The sequence below is a fragment of the Pelophylax lessonae genome, assembly GCF_965119305.1.
Source record: "Pelophylax lessonae genome assembly, chromosome: 3".
NCBI classification, from domain to species: Eukaryota; Metazoa; Chordata; class Amphibia; order Anura; family Ranidae; genus Pelophylax; species Pelophylax lessonae.
Window position 1 is genome coordinate 685,961,395 of NC_138770.1, and position 17,049 is coordinate 685,978,443.

Below are 17,049 nucleotides of genomic sequence, written 5' to 3' on the forward strand. Positions count from 1 at the left end.
CGTGCCGCCGGAGGCGCGCTCCCGCTGTTTTCATTCACAGCGGGAGTCGGGCCAGGGGAGGAGCGGCGACGATCATCGGGGAATCTAGTTTGGAGATCCGCCCGCCTGTGTAAACAGAGCGGGCGGATCTCCTAAGTGACAGGCAGGGTCAGATTGCAGGGTTCAGCATAGCTGAACATGCGATCTGTCCCTGTGTCACTCAGTCCCCTCCCCCCACACACGTCAGTAAGCACCAGGCATACATTAACCCCTCCCTCTCCAATAAAATTAACCCCTTCCCCGCCAGTGTCATTTTTACAGTAACAGTGCATATTTATAGCACTGATTACTGTAGTAATGTCACTGGTACCCCCAAAAGTGTCAAAAATGTCAGTCAAGGGTCCGATCTGTCCGCCGCAATGTCGTAGTCCCGCATAAAAAAATCGCAGATCGCCGCCATTACTCGTTAAAAAAAAAAACCACCAAAAATGACAGAAATCTTTCCCTTAGTTAGTAAACGCAATAACTTTTGCGCAAACCAATCAAAATACGCTTATTGCGATTTTTTTTACCAAACATAGGTAGCAGAAAACCAATTGGCCTAAAATTTTAAAAAAATTTGATTTTTACATATTTTTTGGGAGGAATTTCATATAAAAAAATGTGAAAAATATTGTTATTTTTCAAAATAAACGCTCTTTTTTTGTTTATAGCGCAAAAAGTAAAAATCGCACAAGTGATAAAATACCACCAAAAGAAAGCTCTGTTTGTGGGAAAAAAAGGACGTAAATTTCGTTTGGGTACAGCGTCGCACGACCGCGCAATTGTCAGTTAAAGTCGCACAGCGCCGAATCGCAAAAAGTGGCCTGGACGTAAGACAGCAAAATCCTCCGGTGGTAAAGTGGTTAAAGAAAAATTCAAAGCTGTATGTAAGTAAGTGACTTTGGTCTGAATGCGATGCGAATTCACCCATACAATCTGTAAGACTGAATTCCCATCGCACAGACATCGCATGTGATTTGCAGAGCAGTGCAGTGCGAATCGCATGCAATGTCTGACATCACTATAGTGTGAAACGGCAGTGAAAAGAAAAGGTTTTGGTTGGAGTTGTGCTTTAACATTTTAGTATTGGAAACATGGTGGCCAAACACCTTCTCCAGGAGTTGTGATGGATCCAACAACAGAAGATTCTGGAGCATGAGAAAACTTCGGGACAAAAAAAATGAATATACCGGAGACATGAAGGCTTATCTAAGGAGGCAGTGCAAAGGGCAATGGTGTCTCAGCCTTAGCAGCCAATCAGACTGATTCGTTAGGGGTCATGATAAGAGATGGCTTCTGATTGGTGGCTGTGGGTTTGCACATCACCTTTCCCCTTATTTAATAAAGGCCACAGTCTACAAAACGGCTTCCAAAGGACAGGGCTTGTTTAGAACCTCAAAAGGAGCTGCCGGTTTCTTTTTTCTTCTGTTTGCGGAGTTTCTTCTTAAATGACATATTCATGGCAATGCCCACGACCAAACAGCCCAGAACAACGCCACCGATGGAGGCCACGATCACCGACCACATCGGCACCTGGTCTCCATCATCTTCTTTCTCAGGTTCGATGAAGTCCTGGGGAAGACCACTGTTCTTCAGGGTGAAGAGGTAAGGGCGGTCCTGGGACAACACAACATAACATGAAATTATATGAGGTCTCTACTGCAGCTTCATCCAACCCTCCCCAGACAACTTAAATGGTACGTCCAGGTTGTTGCCCAAATTTTATAAATGAAGTCCCCCATCCCCAGATCGCGTCCCCGAAAACAACTCCTCCTACCCATACCTAGCTCATGTCTCCACAAACAACCCCCCTCCCCTCCCCAGATCATGCCCCCACAAACAACTCCCCCCTCCCCAGATCACGCCCCCACAAACAACTTCCCATCCATCCCCAGATCACGCCCCACAAACAATCTCCCACCCATCCCCAGATCAGGCCCCCACAAACAACCCCCCTCCCCAGATCAGGCCCCCACAAACAACTCCCCCCATCCCAAGATCACGCCCCCACAAACAACTTCCCATCCATCTCCAGATCACGTCTCCACAAACAACTCCCCCCATCCCTAGCTAATGTCTCCACAAACAACTCCCCCCATCCCCAGATCACACTCCAATAAACAACTCTCCCCACCTCTAGATCACGTCTCCACAAACAACTCCCCACCCATCCCAAGATCACGTCTCCACAAACAACTCCCCACCCATCCCAAGATCACGTCTCCACAAACAATTCCCCCTACCCCAGCTCACGTCTCCACAAATAACTACTCACATCCCCAGATCACACCTCTACAAACAACTCCCCGTCTCCCCAAACAACCCCCCCCCCATCCCCAGATCACGCCCCCACAAACAACTCCCCCCATTCATAGATTAAGTCCTCTGAAACAACTTTCCCCCAATCCCCAGATCATGTCGTTGCAAACAACTCCCCCCATCCTCAGCTCACATCTACACAAACAACTCCCCTCATCCCCAGCTCATGTTCCCACAACCCCCCCCCATCCCCAGCTCACATCTACACAAACAACTCCCCCCCAGATCACGTCACCACAAATAACTCCCCCCCATTCCCAGATCACTTTCCCGCAAACAACTCCCCCTCACCCCCAGGTCACATTCCCGCAAACGACTCACTCTCACCCGCAGATCACATTCCCGCAAACAACTCCCCCCATCCCCAACTCACCTCTCCACAAACAACTCCCCCCCCCTCCCCAGATCACATCTCCACAGATAACTCCCCTCACCCTCAGCTCACACCCCCACAAACAACTCACCCTCCCCAGATCACGTCTCCACAAAAAAACCCTCCCCCATTCCCAGATCACGTTCCCACAAACATCTCCCCCTCACCCCCAGATCACGTTCTCGCAAACAACCCCCCATTCTCATATTACATCCCTGGAAACAACTCCCCCTCCCCCATTCCCAGATCATGTCGACAGAAACAACCCCCCCCCCCCATCCCCAGATCATGCCCCCTCAAAAAACTCCCCCCCATCCCCAGATCATGCCCCCTCAAACAACCCCCCCATCCCCAGGTCACGTCCCCCTCAAACAACTCCCCCTCCTCATCTCCAGGTCCCATCCCTGGAAACAACCCCTCCCCCATTCCCAGATCACGTCCCTGCAAACTCCCTCCTCCTCCCCAGATCACACCAACTCAAACAACTCCTCCCATTCCCAGATCATGTTCCCCCCCAAACAACTCCCCCCTATCCCCAGATCACATTCCCACAAACTACCCCCCCCCCCTTCCATTCCCAGATTATGTCCCTGCATTTTGCATTTTCAATTTTTTCCTATTGAAAGAAAAACATTTATTACTCCCTGTGATTCTTCCAGGCATAACTTTGTTCCCATTGACATAGATAGACCCCCAGAACTACATCTCCTAAGAGTACTTTCATGTTATTCTCTACCATTACCACATTCTCTTCCCCCTTTCCTGCCGCATTCAACCAACACACAGCCTGTCCCACCTGGCCACATCCTTGAACCCCTTCCTGCCCCACTAGAAGCCACCTATCCCCACAGCTGCCATGTTCTCCCCTAGGCTAGCTGGCTGTCCGTGAATAGAGAGAAGAGCACCTTTCATATCTGGTGGGAAGAGCTCTGTTTTTGTTGACCAAGAAAGGTGGAACCATTAGCACTTTTATTGGCCACACCAAGGCATCAGCTGAGCCACCAAAGGCATACACTTTCCTGCCACCCACAGAAAACCACCACCGGCAGCAGAGGGCGCTCTTCACCTCCTGCTCTAACCTCACTCTGTGATTGTAGGGATTATTTCTAGTTGGAGCTCGGGGTTGGGAGTACTTACATTGGTCGGACATTTCAGGCTGCGCCGGTCATAGGTGTAGTTGTTGTAGTCTGTTTTCTGTCCAACTGGCTCCATCTGAGAATGTAAAAGACATTTATTGTAACATAAAGAGGGTGCAAAAGAAATAACAAGTTGGGTCAGGGCCACCATTACAAATCATGGGGCCCCATACAGTCCCCCTCCCCCATGCACTTTAACCCATTCCCTGCGAGACCAGTTTTTTACTGCAATACTGGGCACTTCCCCCCTATTCCTGCCCAGGCCATTTTTCAGCTTATACGCTGATGAGGCTGCACTGATGGGGGTTTTATTTTTTTGCTAAACAAATGAAAAAGGACAGAACATGTCAGAAAAATGTTTTTCTTAGTTTCTGTTAAAAAGTAAATACATACATTTGCAAACAAGTAATTTTTCTTCTTCAGGGAAGTGCGCTGATAAGGTAGAACTGATGGGCACTAATTAGGCTGCACTGATGGGCCCTGATGAGGCTGCACTGATGAGCACTATTAGTCTCTGATGAGGCTGCTCTGATGTGGCTGCACTGATATACATTGATGTGCACTGATGAGGCTTCACTGATGTGCACTGATGAGGCTTCACTGATGGGCGCTGATGAGGCTTCACTGATGGGCGCTGATGAGGCTTCACTGATAAGGCTGTACTGATGAGCACTGATGAGGCTTCACTGATGTGCACTGATGAGGCTTCACTGATGGGCGCTGATGAGGCTTCACCGATGGGCACTGATGAGGCTGCACTGATAAGGCTGTACTGATAAGCACTGATGAGTCTTCACTGATGTGCACTGATGAGGCTTCACTGATATGCACTGATGGGGCTACACTGATGGGCACCGATGAGGCTGCACTGATAAGGCTGTACTGATGAGCATTGATGGGCTCTGATGAGGCTGCACTGATGGGCGCTGATGAGGCTGCACTGATAAACAGTGTAATTCACTAATTTTGCCCCGTCAGCCTTGCTGGTTTTAGGCTCTCCTTTCCTCATACAGACACAGAATGTGAGGACATGTGACCAGCTATGATTGGACACAGCTGATTACATGGTAAAGGGCCGATGTGATTGGCCCTTTACCGCGATCTGCTATCAGCTGTGTCTAAAGGACTCTGCTCTGGGAGAATGTCCATGGATGTCTCCCTGAACTGGAGAGCCGCGCTTTTCCCAGTCCCTTTCTCTGCAGCCTTTGCTGCAATGCACAGTGAATGAATGGGAAGTGCTCTGTGCTGAGCAGCTTTCTGTTCATTCACAAACTGAATCATAGTAAACATTGTTTACTATGCTTCAGTTAGGAATGAGCACAGGAGTGATCAGTACAGATCACTCAATGTGTTCATTTATTCTTTCATCCTAAAACATCCCCCACAGCAGCCAGTGGGAGAGGAGAGGGGGGAAGTTGGCAGCACTGCAGGGGGGAAACAGGGGACGTCAGGAAGCCTTGGGAATCCGCATCACACAGGGTGATTAGGGTGGCAAACCCAGTAATCCTGTGTGCATGCCTATGGTGGGGGCATGTGCGAGACCCTACACATACAGTGGTGTCAGTCAGCTTGTCAGATTTACACACAATCCCAGGGGCTGCAGAACCCCCCCCCACCCCAAGGTCACCACCACAGTACCTACAGCAGTGGCAGTTAAAGAGAGAATTCTCTAGTGTCTCCCCATGAACTTTTAAGCAGCCCTCCCCCATACAAGCACAGAGGTTCCAATGGAGACTACAAAATGGCCATTTCAAAGCGTGTCCTGAGGAAGCCCTGTCCTGAGGAAGCCCTGTCCTGAGGAAACCCTGTCCTGAGGAAACCCAGCAAGCTGGAGTGCATGTAGACATAAAGTGATTGCAATGAGGCTGCAAGAGATCAGCAGCACTAATTTGCAACAAAGGATAAGTGCAGGGAGCAAACTGAATGCTGTCCAGTTAGAGTCTATATGTATTTTACCAGGGAATGTGGCCCAGTGCCCCCTGGTGACTTAAGAGTGACCCGACGTACCATGTTATTCCACAGCGCCTTTGCCATTTCTGCATGTCCGCGTTCATGAAAGTGGAAGCAATCTTTGGAGAAGTAGCTCACGTCCGGTTGTCCGAGCTGAGGAAAGATTAGAATGAATTGAATTAAAACATGTACTGATCTCATATTACAATTAGTGATGTCATCACTTGGCCTCTGTTGTTCTCTATGCCATGCAGGCAGATCATGGCTGGTGGGAGGGGACCGGCAGGGGGTTGTACATTGCTTCCTGAAAACATCACAGCACCCTGCCTTACTACTTCTTTGAAGAGCCCTCAGCCCTTGATGCAAGTGTGAGGAGCTTTGCAAATATCAAAATGGCTTGATGGGGAGGTGTCAATCTAGAGAACAAGTGCAGCTTGAGCGAAAGGTGTGAGCAGATAACTCCAAAGTCCAGGCAAATTACTTTATTGGTACATGACAGAGAGTATAAAGCAGGGGCTTACGCGTTTCGGCCTTGATCACAGCACATGTTAAAATGAGGCACAGAGTATATTATAGCATAACACACAAACACCACCCATCCATTATTCAATTCATCAATTATGCTAAATATACTCTGTGTCTCATTTTACCATGTGCTGTGACCAATGCTTTCTGCTAAAACGCGTAAACCCCTGTTTTACACTCACTGTCGTGTATCAATAAAGTAATTCGCATGGACTTTGGAGTTACCGGTTCACATTTTTCGTTCAAGTTGCACTTGTAATCGATGGTCGGAGGACATCTGGGCCAGAGAACCCTTTTTGTGGATTCCAACAGGCCAGCACACCGATTCCACTGCTCTGAGCGCTGCGTCTGCTTCCCATTTCCTTCAATTTAGGGAAGTGGGCAGGGCCATCTTTAATATTGATTGGACCCTGGGCAAACATTCTCTTGGGCCCTCCCGAATGCACTTATCAACTATTTGCGGGCAGTGAGGGCTCAAGGGGCAGCTGCTTTGGGCCTCACAACAATGACTGGGCCCGGGGCAGCTTCCCCTTTTACCCTGTGTTTAAGACGGCCCTAGGTGGGCTGTATTTGCATAGGTAACGCCCACATGGAATGCGGAGCCTCCGTGATTGAAAGAATTGAAGTCCAATGAGTGAAAGGGGCGGGGCCAGGCTAACCCAGGAATTGGGGCGGGGCTCTATCTGACTTGCTGCAGCTTCTAATGCACATTGTGAGAAGCCCACAGTGTGCGGTGAAATCAGAGGAAGCTGTTTCAGTCCCGGAGAGGAGCCGGCACACCTGTGCAAGACTGAAGGGGGAGGAGCCAATGCACCTGTGCAAGACTGAAGGGGGAGGAGCCGGAGGGAGGATTTAATTGGTAAAAGGGCAGTAACGGTATTAATGAGAAATATGAGACTTACATTGTCAACTGGCACAACTGTGTTCCTGAAGAAGGGCTGAGCCACTGCAGCAAAGTCCTCCCGGCCCGTGTATTTTTCTGGCAATTTGGCCAGATGAGCCTGAAGAGAACAAACATGAGAATCAAACACACATTTTATAGTATTGTAAATTCCCCAAAAAACTTCACCCAGTAATGACCTCTGATTGCCTACTAGACATGCGCAGGACGGAAAAAAATTGTTTTGTTTGGATTCAGTATTTAAATAAATTAGTTTCATTTGTTTTCGGAATTTGTTTCGTTAGTTTCACATTCGATTTAGAAAAATTCAAACGAATTTTAAAAAATCTGACCGCGTTTCAAAATAGCTATCGAATCAGTATTCGAATTCAAAAACACACTTGAATTCAAATTTTTTTTTTTTTCCATTTAAATGCAGCTGTTGCATTAAGCTATTGATACTGACTGTCTGACAATTCGAAAATTAGAACAAAATAGAATAAAATAGAAAAAAATATATAACCATCTTCTGAAATTGGAGCTTCAAATACAAAAGACTAGAATATAGGTGAAAGGAATAGAAAAGAAAATAAGAGAATAGAATATAAAAGAATAGAAAAATAATAGAATAGGATAAAATAAAAAATAATTTATAACCATCTTCCAAAATTCAAATTTCGAACAGAATGAATTTTAATTTTAATAGAAAAGACTAGAATAGAATAGAAAAGAATAGAATAGAAAGTATTAGAATAGAAAATAAGAGAAGAGAATAGAACAAAAATATAATAGAAAAATAATAGAATAAAATAGAATGAAATATAATATATAACCATCTTCCAAAATTCAAATTTCGAGCAGAGTAAATTCAAATTTTCTTAGAAAAGACTAGAATAGAATAGAAAATATTAGAATAGAAAATATTAGAATAGAAAATAAGAGAATAAAATAGAAAAGAATAGAATAGAAAAGAATAAAAAAGAATATATAACCGTCTTCCAAAATTTGGATTTCGAACAGATTTAATTTTTAATTTTAATAGAAAAGACTAGAATAGAATAGAAAATAGAATAGAAAGTATTAAACTAGAAAAAACTAGAATAGAATAGAAAAAAATATAATAGAAAAATAATAGAATAAAATATAATATATAACCATCTTCCAAAATTTGAATTTCGAACAGAGTAAATTCAAATGTTCTTAGAAAAGACTAGAATAGAATAGAAAATATTAGAATAGAAAATAAGAGAATAGAATAGAAAAGAATATAATAGAAAAACAATAGAATAGAATAGAAAAAAAAGAATATATATCGTTCTTCCAAAATACGAATTTCGAACAGAATTAATTAGAATTTTATTAGAAAAGACTAGAATAGAAAATAATAGAATAGAAAAACAATAGAATATATAACCATCTTCCAAAATTCGAACAGAATGAATTTTAAATTTAATAGAAAAGACTAGAATACAATATAAAAGAATAGAATAGAAAACATTAGAAAAGAAAAGAAGAGAAGAGAATAGAAAAAATATAATAGAAAAATAATAGAATAGAATGAAATAGAATATATACCCATCTTCCAAAATTTGAATTTTGAACAGAATGAATTAGAATTTTATTAGAAAAGACTAGAATAGAAAAAAAAAGAATAGAATGGAAAATATTAGAAAAGAAAATAAGAGAATATAATAGAAAATAATTTAATATAAAAATAACAGAATAGAATAGAATAGAAAAAATAGAATAAAAAAATCAATAGAATATCATAAAATAAAGAAGAAAGAATCTAACAGTACTATTCTTTCTATTTTATGTTATTCTATATTATTTGTTTTTTTTTTTATTCTTTTCTAAAATTTTCTATTCTAATCTTTTCTATTCAAATTCATTCTATTCACAATTTTAAATTCTGAAGATGGTTATATTCTTTATATTTTGGGTTCCATTGTTTTGGATTCTATTCTAATCTGTTCTATTCAAATGTATTCTCATTCTTTCTATTTTATTCTATTCTATTGCATTTATATTCTATTCTGATATTTTATATTCTTTTCTATGTTAATCTTTTCTATTCAAATTCATTTTATTCGAATTTCTGAAGATGGTTAGGTTATATTCTATTCTTTTTTTATTCTATTTTAATTCGGATACATCCGAATTTCCGAAAAACTAAAAGTTCGTCTGAATTTAGATTCAGAAGGAAATTAACCGCACATGTCTATTGCCTACAAAATAAATAAAAACTGAACCCTGGGCAGATATAAAAGTATCAAATTATTGCTACTCTGTAATCATTCATTTATCACTAAATGTTTGTTTTTTCAATGCAAAGGACCGATATTCTGCAATATATTACATGACAAAGGATTCCCAGAGCACTATGGGTTATCCAGAGGGAAAACACAGCACAAGTACTTCCCTATCAGGAACTCTGTCCTTAACTGGAATGTGGAACGGAACCACACGGAGGGTGGGGGGGGAGAGTCACACGCGGAGGGTGGGGGAGGAGTCACACGTGGAGGGTGGGGGAAGAGTCACACGCGGAGGGTGGGGGAAGAGTCACACGCGGAGGTTGGGGGAAGAGTCACACGCGGAGGGTGGGGGAAGAGTCACACGCGGAAGGTAGGGGAAGAGTCACACGGGGAGGGTGGGGGAAGAGTCACACGCGGAGGATGGGGGAAGAGTCACGTGCGGAGGGTGGGGGAGGAGTCACATGCAGAGGGTGGGGGAGGAGTCACACGCAGAGGGTGGGGGAGGAGTCACACGCAGAGGGTGGGGGAAGAGTCACACGCGGAGGGTGGGGGAAGAGTCACACGCAGAGGGTGGGGGAGGAGTCAAATGTGGAGGGTAGGGGAGGAGTCACAGAGTCATTCCAGGGAACAAAGGGGCTTATATCTGTTTAGTTAATTGTAAGCAGTGTCTGCTCCATTGTCTAAGTTTAGAAGAGTGGAGCAGGCATTGTCCTTGCACCACTCTTTGTTAATTCTCCCCATTGACTTTTTCATGTGAATTTCAGATTGAGTTATTTTCACCCAGAAACGTGTGAAAAGGACCCAAGACCGCCGCCTGCTGAACAAACTGAAAACACAAACTACACTGAACAAAATTATAAACACAACACTTTTGTTTTTGCCCCCATTTTTCATGAGCTGAACTCAAAGATCTCAGACTTTTTCTATGCACACAAAAGGCCGATTTCTCTCCAATATTGTTCACAAATCTGTGTAAATCTGTGTTAGTGATCACTTCTCCTTTGCCGAGATAATCCGTCCACCTCACAGGTGTGGCATATCAAGATGCTGATTGGACAGCATGATTATTGCACCGGTGTGCCTTAGGCTGGACACAATAAAAGGCCACTCTAAAATGTGGGGTCCGGGGGGGTCCAGGGGGTCGGAAAACCAGTCAGTATCTGGTGTGACCACCATTTGCCTCACGCAGTGTAACACATCTCCTTGGCATAGAGTTGATCAGGTTGGTGATTGGTTCCTGTGGAACGTTGGTCCACTCCTCTTCAATGGCTGTGCGAAGTTGCTGGATATTGGCAGGACCTGGAACACGCTGTCCTATACGCCGATCCAGAGCGTCCCAAACATGCTCAATGGGTGACATGTCCGGTGAGTATGCTGGCCATGCAAGAACTGGGATGCTTTCAGCTTCCAGGAATGGTGTACAGATCCTAGCACCATGGGGCCGCGCATTATCATGCTGCAACATGAGGTGATGGTGGTGGATGGATGGCACAACAATGGGCCTCAGGATCTCGTCACAGTATCTCTGTGCATTCAAAATGCCATCAATAAAATGTACCTGTGTTCCTTGTCCATAACATACGCCTGTCCATACCATAACCCCACCCCCACCATGGGCCACTCCATCCACAACGTACGCCTTCCCATACCATAACCCCACCGCCACCATGGGCCACTCCATCCACAACATACGCCAGCCCATACCATAACCCCACCCCCACCATGGGCCACTCCATCCATAACATACGCCTGCCCATATCATAACCCCACCCCCACCATGAGCCACTCCATCCACAACGTACGCCTGCCCATACCATAACCCCACCCCCACCATGGGCCACTCCATCCACAACGTACACCTGCCCATACCATAACCCCGCTGCCACCATGGGCTACTCCATCCACAACGTATGCCTGCCCATACCATATCCCCACCGCCAACATGGGCCACTCCATCCACAACGTACGCCTGCCCATACCATAACCCCACTGCCACCATGGGCCACTCCATCCACAACGTATGCCTGCCCATACCATATCCCCACCGCCAACATGGGCCACTCCATCCACAACGTACGCCTGCCCATACCATAACCCCACTGCCACCATGGGCCACTCCATCCACAACATATGCCTGCCCATACCATAACCCCACCCCCACCATGGACCACTCCATCCATAACATACGCCTGCCCATACCATAACCCCACCCCCACCATGGACCACTCCATCCATAACATACGCCTGCCCATACCATAACCCCACCACCACCATGGGCTACTCCATCCACAACGTTGACATCAGCAAACCGCTCACCCACACCACGCCACACACGCTGTCTGCCATCTTCCCTGTACAGTGAAGAGAACACCTCTCCAAAGTGCCAGACACCATTTAATGTGAGCATTTGCCCACTCAATTTGGTTACGACGAGGAACTGCAGTGAGGTGGAGACCCCAATGAGGACGACGAGCATGCAGATGAGCTTCCCTGAGACGGTTTCTGACAGTTTGTGCAGAAATTCTTTGGTTATGCAAACTGATTGTTGCAGCAGCTGTCCGGGTGGCTGGTCTCAGATGATCTTGGATATGAAGATGCTGGATGTGAAGGTCCTGGGTTGGTGTGGTCACACATGGTCTGTGGTTGTGAGGCCGGTTGGATGTACGGCCAAATTCTCTGAAACGCCTCTGGAGTCGGCTTATGGTAGAGAAATAAACATTCAATTCACGGGCAACAGCTCTGGTGGACATTCCTGCAGTCAGCATGCCAATTGCACGCTCCCTCAAAACTTATCACATCCGTGGCATTGTGCTGTGTGATAAAACTGCACATTTTAGAGTGGCCTTTTATTGTGGGCAGCCTAAGGCACACCTGTGCAATAATCATGCTGTCTAATCAGCATCTTGATACGCCACACCTGTGAGGTGGATGGATTATCTCGGCAAAGGAGAAGTGATCACTAACACAGATTTACACAGATTTGTGAACAATATGAACAGACGGAATTTTGAACAACATCTTACAAAGCCATCTATAATTTAGCCCCCAGCTAAATCACTATCCTAGTCTCAAAATACCAACCTAATCACTCTCTTCGTTCCTCTCAAATCCTCCCGCTCTCTAGCTCCCTCATCACCTCCTCCCATACTTGCCTCCAGGACTTTTCCAGAGCCTCTTGAATCCTATGGAACTCCTTACCCCATTCTGATCAATTATCTCCTACTCTATTAGCTTTTAGATGACCCCTAAAAGCCCTCCTCTTCAGAGAAGCCTATCCTACCCATCCATGAAAACCCTCCTCTTCAGAGAAGCCTATCCTATCCATCCCTGAAAACCCTCCTCTTCAGAGAAGCCTATCCTACCCACACCTAACAACTGTACTTCCATTTTCTCCATCAGCCCATCCCCCACAGTTATTGCCTTTTGTTTTACTTGACCCTCCCTTCTAGATTGTAAGCTCTAAGGAGCAGGGCCCTCTAATTCCTCCTGTATTGAATTGTATTGTAACTGTATTGTCTTCCCTCATATTGTAAAGCGCTGTGCAAACTGTTGGCACCATATAAACCCTGTATAATAATAATAATAATAATAATAATAATATTTGAGAGAAATCGGCCTTTTGTGTACATAGAAAAAGTCTGAGATCTTTGAGTTCAGCTCATGAAAAATGGGGGCAAAAACAAAAGTGTTGCGTTTATAATTTTGTTCGGTGTATATTCAGTATATGTAACCTTTCACATTACCTCACCTAACAAATAAAATGAGATTTTTCAAAATCCTAACATAGTAAATAAAGAGAAATAAATACAAAATTGCCAAAAAATGTCTTTTAAATCTAAATGGCTTCCAATTGTTCTTACAGGGATGATTGGCTCTATAGAAGCCTGGAGTGATGATCTCAGGGCCCGGTCTGCAGACACAAGTCATTGCTAAGAGTCACTCTGCTATAGAAGAGCGCCCCCCCCCAGTCACCTTCTTACCTGCAGATCTCTGTTGAACTTCTTGATCTCATTCAGCTCTGGAGATCCATCCCGCGGATTAATAAAGCACGGACAAGCGTTACTGCAGTAAGACAGACGGAATTATTTTTAGTATAAAGGCAGTTCAGTGGAATATACGAGAAGCCCAGGCTGCACAGAGGACCACTTTGCTTTCCGAGCAGTGTGTAAAGTATGGCCCCGCTGCTGTTCTAGATGGCTGCATTGCATAATGAGGGTTGTCCTTTTATGGACTCTGTGCCACTGCCCTACCCACTACCTATCACTATTCTCAGGGCCGCTGATAAGGCAGTACAACCAGTCCTGTTGTACTGGGCCCAGGCCCCATTAGCTAAACAGGGGATTACCGCGCTTTTAAAGGTGCATCTGTGCTACAACTATTAATGTGTTATTCCAATATATAAATAAATTATTCAAATAGTGTATATCTAAAGTGATTTAGTGCTTCAGTGATTAATATAATATGTGTTTCACCATAAATTATTATCATTGATTAGTAAGTGTATACAAACCTTATGGATTCAATAATCAATATGTACATACAATAAATATTATTAGTGATAAATCAAATAAAGTGTTCTGTGCTTATATGCTGTTAGTATTTAAAATCAATAAATAATCAATATTTATATACCATCAGGTCAACAGAGGGGTCCAGGAGGTGGGAGCAGAGGAGGGACTTTTATTTTTCATTTTTGAGGCGTAGGCAGATAAAGTCAGTGTTGGAGATACAACAACTTTAAGCTTAGCCTATTAACTGCAGTTCACAAATAGGACACTAGATGTCGCTAATGCTCAGTGATATGCTATGCATTTTCTATGATGTGTTGTAATTTCCTGTACACTGTACTGTACTCGTGGGTTACCTTTTCCTGTCTGTGTTTTTTCTTACCATGAGAAGGTGACATCTTTGCTATCTGTGGTTATGTTCCAATAAAGAAGCCAGTTCCTGTTACCCCACAATGTCTGATCTGAATGGACTCCGCTGCACCCAGTGATCGCACTCTGCAACAGTCAGTACCGCAGTTTCACTGCACCCCGGGGGGCAAGCGGTGTTGGGGGGAGGTAGGGAGCACCTGGAAGGCTGTATGGGGCCCCATGATTTATAACAGCAGCCCTGACTATTCTGGAGGCTCTCTGTGAGCTCTGTTTCTTCTGGACCTTTCTTTGAACCTTTATACGCTCCTACTGCAAGACTGCTTTCAATTTTCAGTGAATTTTAGTGATGATGTTACATGAATTGAAAGAAAGAAGTGATGAGTTTTAGGGGTTAGAGATGTGAATTATTGGATAAATCTACTGTCACTGAAAGCCGATATTCATTCATATGGTGTGAGATTGTTCATCACGACACCGAACACTGAACCAGCCAAATCAGTCCCCACCCCCGAGGGGCCACCACTCTATTGTTCCAACAAAAGGTTTACAGAGCTCAATAGCTCCAGCTTCAATTTACAGGCTAGGCTTGCTCCAAGTAAGTGACAGACGAGGTAGAAAACCAGGATAAGAAAGACTGTATCTATCAAACAAGTTAGCAGTGATCTCTCCCAGATTTCTGTCCTCACAGCTTAGCCGTGCACAGGGAGGGGGTGCACACCCTAGTGACTCTGTACAGTGCCGTATCCCCCTACTGCCTGGGCCCCCCCCCCATATTGCGCCCCAACCACAATGCTGCTAGCTTCCCTCCTCTCCCTCCGGGTATTGCGAGGGATGTTTCAGAATGGAGAGTGGGGGAAGGGGCTAATCAATATGTCATTTACCGGCCCCTTCCTTTTCTAAATGAACACAGAGAACACACTCGCTCACTGTGTTCAATCATGACTGAAGCATAGTAAACCGTGTTTACTATGCTTCAGTTTGTGAATGAACAGGAAGCCTCTCAGCACAGAGCACTTCCTAGTCATTCACTGTCCAATGCAGCTGAGGCTGCAAAGAAAGGCATGTGTGTTTGAGTTTCGGGGTGTACACCCTAATGCAATAGGCTGAGCACACCTATGCCTCACAGGTTCTCTTTTTGGTCTCAGCCAATATGGTGTCACAAGGCCGCTGTAAGCCATGTTGTTGGAAGACATCACAAGCTGGGTAGTAAAGTCAACACTTACGGTTTTAAGAGGGCGCAGCCAATGGTGTCTGCGGTCACACTGCGTAGTCCTTCTATCTCCATGATCTCCACCAAGTTGATGAAAGCTCGAGGCACCTGAGGAGAAACCAATCAGAAGCTGATCAATGGATACTGGGCCTTGCTAAGCATCATGGGAGATTCCTCAATAAACTTTACTCCTACTAATTCCAATCATCTTATCAAAGAACATCACAAGTTAAGGGGGTTAAATTATAAAAATGAACGTTCAGTCATTCAACCAACAGCACCATCACCCCTAGACTGAAAGTGCAAAAAATTAGTTGAAAAACTAGTAATTGGGGCTATAGCGGTGCTGTATACTCCCGTCCCTGGAGACAAAGGATAGCAAGACAATATTATTATAAAAAGTCGCTTTATTTCAAATTACAAACATTAAAATGACAATTAACATATAAACATAAACACAACCCCCAACACATATCAACCAGACCATAAGTGTGGGCCTCTATAGGTCACCTTACTCACACCCAACTCCACATATAGATAAAGCTAGCCTATAGTGGTGCAGGGTACGGGTTACCAATGCATTTCGCCTCAAATGGCTTCTTCAGGGCAAAATAGGTGCCAGAGACTCGTTGAGGTTCATGGGGCTGTTAGTAAAATCAACTCAAAGTGTTGTCACATAGATACAAGGGCCAGTGGGGCGTCCAAAAACGATTGTAGATTGAATCATCCACAGATGGAATCCAAATATCTCAGAAGGACTTAATGTATGTCACCAGAATTATAGTAAGTTTAAATCCATGGCTGCCCAAAATAGCAAGGGGAAATATAGAGAGATGGCCGGGGTTAGTTAGGTCAAAATGAATTGATCCACAGAAAAGAGCAGAACCCCAATCCTTCTGAGGACAGCAATGTCACTGGAAGGTCCCAGTTCAGACTATCATAGGGTAATGGGATTGCTAGTGTGGATAGGAATGTCCCATGTAGCAAGTCATTCCAGCCAGTCCAATAACCAACGACACATAAGAGTTTTTAAAGCCCGTCTGGTCCGCTTGCACAGCAATCTCGCTAGTTAAGGGGGTTAGGTGACCTTTCTGGGGTGTTCTCCTAAGGGTTCCATACTATGCTGGTGAGGAGCCTTAGGGACCTGACTGCCAGCTCACTCATAGAGGGGTAAAATATCCCAATGGATAGGAAGACAGACAGATTGAAAGTTTAATACTTTTTTCATCTCTAAATATCAGTAGAATATTGCAGTACTGAGGTCTCGGGTTCAGTTTCCATCACCAACATTATCTACATGATGGTTTTATGTTCTTCACCTGTGGTTGTGAAGGTTTTGTTGGGGTGCTGCCCTCTCTTCCTACATTTAAAAAAATAAATGGCCTCTGACCAAATCGGCCCCAGTATGTATGCCATTGTATGGATGTGGGGGAGGGGGCACCTGATTGTAATATCTCCTAAAGTAGGAACTTTTTCAGTTTTCATTGTTCAAGGCAGAACATG

At 44.5% G+C, this 17,049-nt stretch overlaps 1 protein-coding gene across 1 annotated transcript in view; it reads right to left on the minus strand.

The window, feature by feature from the left end:
- Positions 1-1,098: 1,098 nt before the first annotated feature.
- Positions 1,099-17,049, minus strand: part of PLB1 (phospholipase B1) — a gene marked incomplete at its 5' end in the record, with an annotated part of 217,657 nt that continues 201,706 nt past the window's right edge. Inside the window, 6 exons of the mRNA XM_082251005.1 lie at positions 1,099-1,638; positions 3,851-3,925; positions 5,857-5,952; positions 7,227-7,325; positions 13,440-13,521; positions 15,560-15,654. Coding sequence (XP_082107131.1) covers positions 1,417-1,638; positions 3,851-3,925; positions 5,857-5,952; positions 7,227-7,325; positions 13,440-13,521; positions 15,560-15,654 — 669 coding nt within the window. The 3' untranslated portion in view covers positions 1,099-1,416. The remainder of the gene's footprint in view (positions 1,639-3,850; positions 3,926-5,856; positions 5,953-7,226; positions 7,326-13,439; positions 13,522-15,559; positions 15,655-17,049) is intronic.